Source organism: Gigantopelta aegis, chromosome 10, assembly GCF_016097555.1.
Source record: "Gigantopelta aegis isolate Gae_Host chromosome 10, Gae_host_genome, whole genome shotgun sequence".
NCBI lineage: Eukaryota > Metazoa > Mollusca > Gastropoda > Neomphalida > Peltospiridae > Gigantopelta > Gigantopelta aegis.
In genome coordinates this window covers 86,172,108-86,174,607 of record NC_054708.1, presented here as the reverse complement: position 1 = coordinate 86,174,607, position 2,500 = coordinate 86,172,108, and the positions used below count along the sequence as shown (strand labels likewise).

The following is a 2,500-nucleotide window of genomic DNA, read 5'->3' as shown; positions in this document are numbered from 1 at the left end:
CTCAATTTTATGTTATGGATCAGAAATATATGGGATAGTAACAGATGCAAAATTATTGAAGCTGTGCAAATTAAATTTTGTAAATATTTGCTTAAGGTTGGGAAATCAGCCAACAATGATATTGTGTTGGGTGAGTATGGTAGGGTCCATCTTCAAGTTATTTATATGACACGAGTTATCAAATATTGGTGTAAACTACCACTTTTCAGATTACCTTGTCAAAGTTATTTGATGTTAAAATCTTTAGATGATGCTGGGTATATTAATTGTGTGAAACAAATTTTATTTAATTATGGTTTTGGTTTTGTATGGCTTTGTCAGGAAATATTGCATTTACCATCTTCGATTATTTTTGTGAAGCTGATGTCATCTACAAATGAACTATAGTTGTACAATTTGTCATTGTTTTGATATCAGGTATCTGTAATAAAAAAGCTAGGTGATGATGTTTTGTTAGTTAACCACTTGCATGCGACAAAATATATATGGGTTTTTTTTGGTGTATTTTGGGCCTGTGGCCTTAATACTGAATAAACTTGTTCTTGTTCTAATGGCTAGATATATATTGTATAAAACGCTTTTTTACATGGGAATCATTGATCTATTATTTTATACAGTTATTTACAATTCGCAGTTATATTTTATTTTAATATTTTTTAAAGCATGCTAACTAAACATAGCAACAAACTAAAACTAACATTTGACATAAATTAGTTTTTTTTGTCATGTTACAAATATTTTTAGATTTTCATACCAAACGGCAGCCATTTTGTTCGCACAAACTTTAGAAAATGTCATCTTATATTTTTGTTAACTCCACACCGCAGACATTAATTTCAGCCACAGTGACAAATGTTATAATTCCGGCCCCGGTTACTCAAAAATTAAGGCTCTTTTTCAGCCTCTGCTGCAGGACTATATTGACTTACCTAGGTGTACTTGGCATAGTTGTAGAAGGTTCAACACTAGCTATAGTTCTGCGGCGAACTGAAGACCTATAATATAAACATACAATATGTGTATGTGTATATGTTTGTATGTGTATGCGTGTGTGTGTTTGTGTGTGTGGATATGTGTGTATGAGTGTGTGTCAGTGTGTGTGGTTGTGTATTTGTGTGGTTGTGTATATATATATGTGTGTGTGTCAGTATCTGTGTATATATGTGTTTGTAAGTATTTGTGAGAGAGAAACAGTGTGCGTGTATCTGTGCGTGTATGTGTGTATGTGTGTCTATGTATCTGAGTTTGAGTGTGTATTTGTATGTGTGTGTGAGTGTACACGTGTCTGTGAGTGTGACTGACTGTGCGAGCGTTAATGTGTCTGTGCGAGAGAGAGACATAGAGAGTGTGTGTTTTGATAGAGAGAGAGAGAGAGAGAGAGAGAGAGAGAGAGAGAGAGTATGTGTGTGTTAGTGTGTATGTGTCTGTGTGTGTGCATATGTATGTATGGGAGAGTATGTGCGTGTATGCATCTGTACAAGTTTGTGTGTATATATGTGTGTGTGTATCTGTGTGGGGTGACTGTGTGTGTGTGTGTGTGTGTGTGTGTGTGTATGTGTGTCTGTGTGTGTATGTATGGATGTATGTATATATTTATGTATGTATGTATGTATATAGGTAGGTATCTATGTAGGTATTTATGTAGGTATGTATGTATATATGTGAGTGAGTTTTCAATGTTATTTTCTTGTTGACTTACGTTGATGTACTTGTGTCCATCATTATGTTGAATGGGTTGTCTTCTGATATCTCATTTGACTCAGTTAATGACTTTTCTGGTTTCTGACCACCCATTGGCGTAACTGTCGTAGGGTCAACACTATCATTGCTTGTGCGGCGAATTGAAGACCTGCTAATAAATATAAACATACAATATGTCACGATCCAGTAGCTAAAAAGGACCAAGAACAATAAACCACAAACACATACCTACATTACACTCCACATACATCCACCCCGCATGTGTGTGTATGTATGTGTGTGTGTGCGTGTGTGTTTCTGTGTGAGTGTATATGTATCTCTGTGTGTGTAACTGTAGAAGGTTCAACACTAGCATTACATGTGCAGCGAGTTAAAGACCTGTAAACATACAATCTGTCATGATCACTTCATGTATGTGCGCGCGTGCGTGTGTGTCTGTAGATTTGCGTGTAGATATGTGTGTGTGAGTGTGTGTGTGTCTGTGTGTGTGTGTAGGTATGTGTATATATGTTTGTGTGTTTGTATGTATGTGTGTGTGTGTGTGTGTGTATGTATGTGTCAATGTGTGTGTATGTGTCAATGTGTGTGTCTATGTGTGTGTCTGTGTGTTTGTATGTGTATGTTTCTGTCCGTGTGTGTGTCTGTACGTGTGTGTGAGAGAGCTTGTTTGTGTGTATGTGTTTTTGTGTGTGTATGTCTGTGAGTGTGTTTGTGTATGTGTACATATGAAGAGTTCAGGCGCAAAACACGATATATCCATTTTTAATTTTCAGTAAAAAAAAATAAATTAATTGGCGTA

At 35.9% G+C, this 2,500-nt stretch overlaps 1 protein-coding gene across 1 annotated transcript in view; it reads right to left on the bottom strand.

The window, feature by feature from the left end:
* Positions 1-2,500, bottom strand: part of LOC121383880 (mucin-17-like) — a 209,380-nt gene that overhangs the window by 81,219 nt on the left and 125,661 nt on the right. Inside the window, exons 42-43 of the mRNA XM_041513976.1 lie at positions 1,700-1,852; positions 930-995 (exon numbers count right to left, since the gene is read on the bottom strand). Coding sequence (XP_041369910.1) covers positions 930-995; positions 1,700-1,852 — 219 coding nt within the window. The remainder of the gene's footprint in view (positions 1-929; positions 996-1,699; positions 1,853-2,500) is intronic.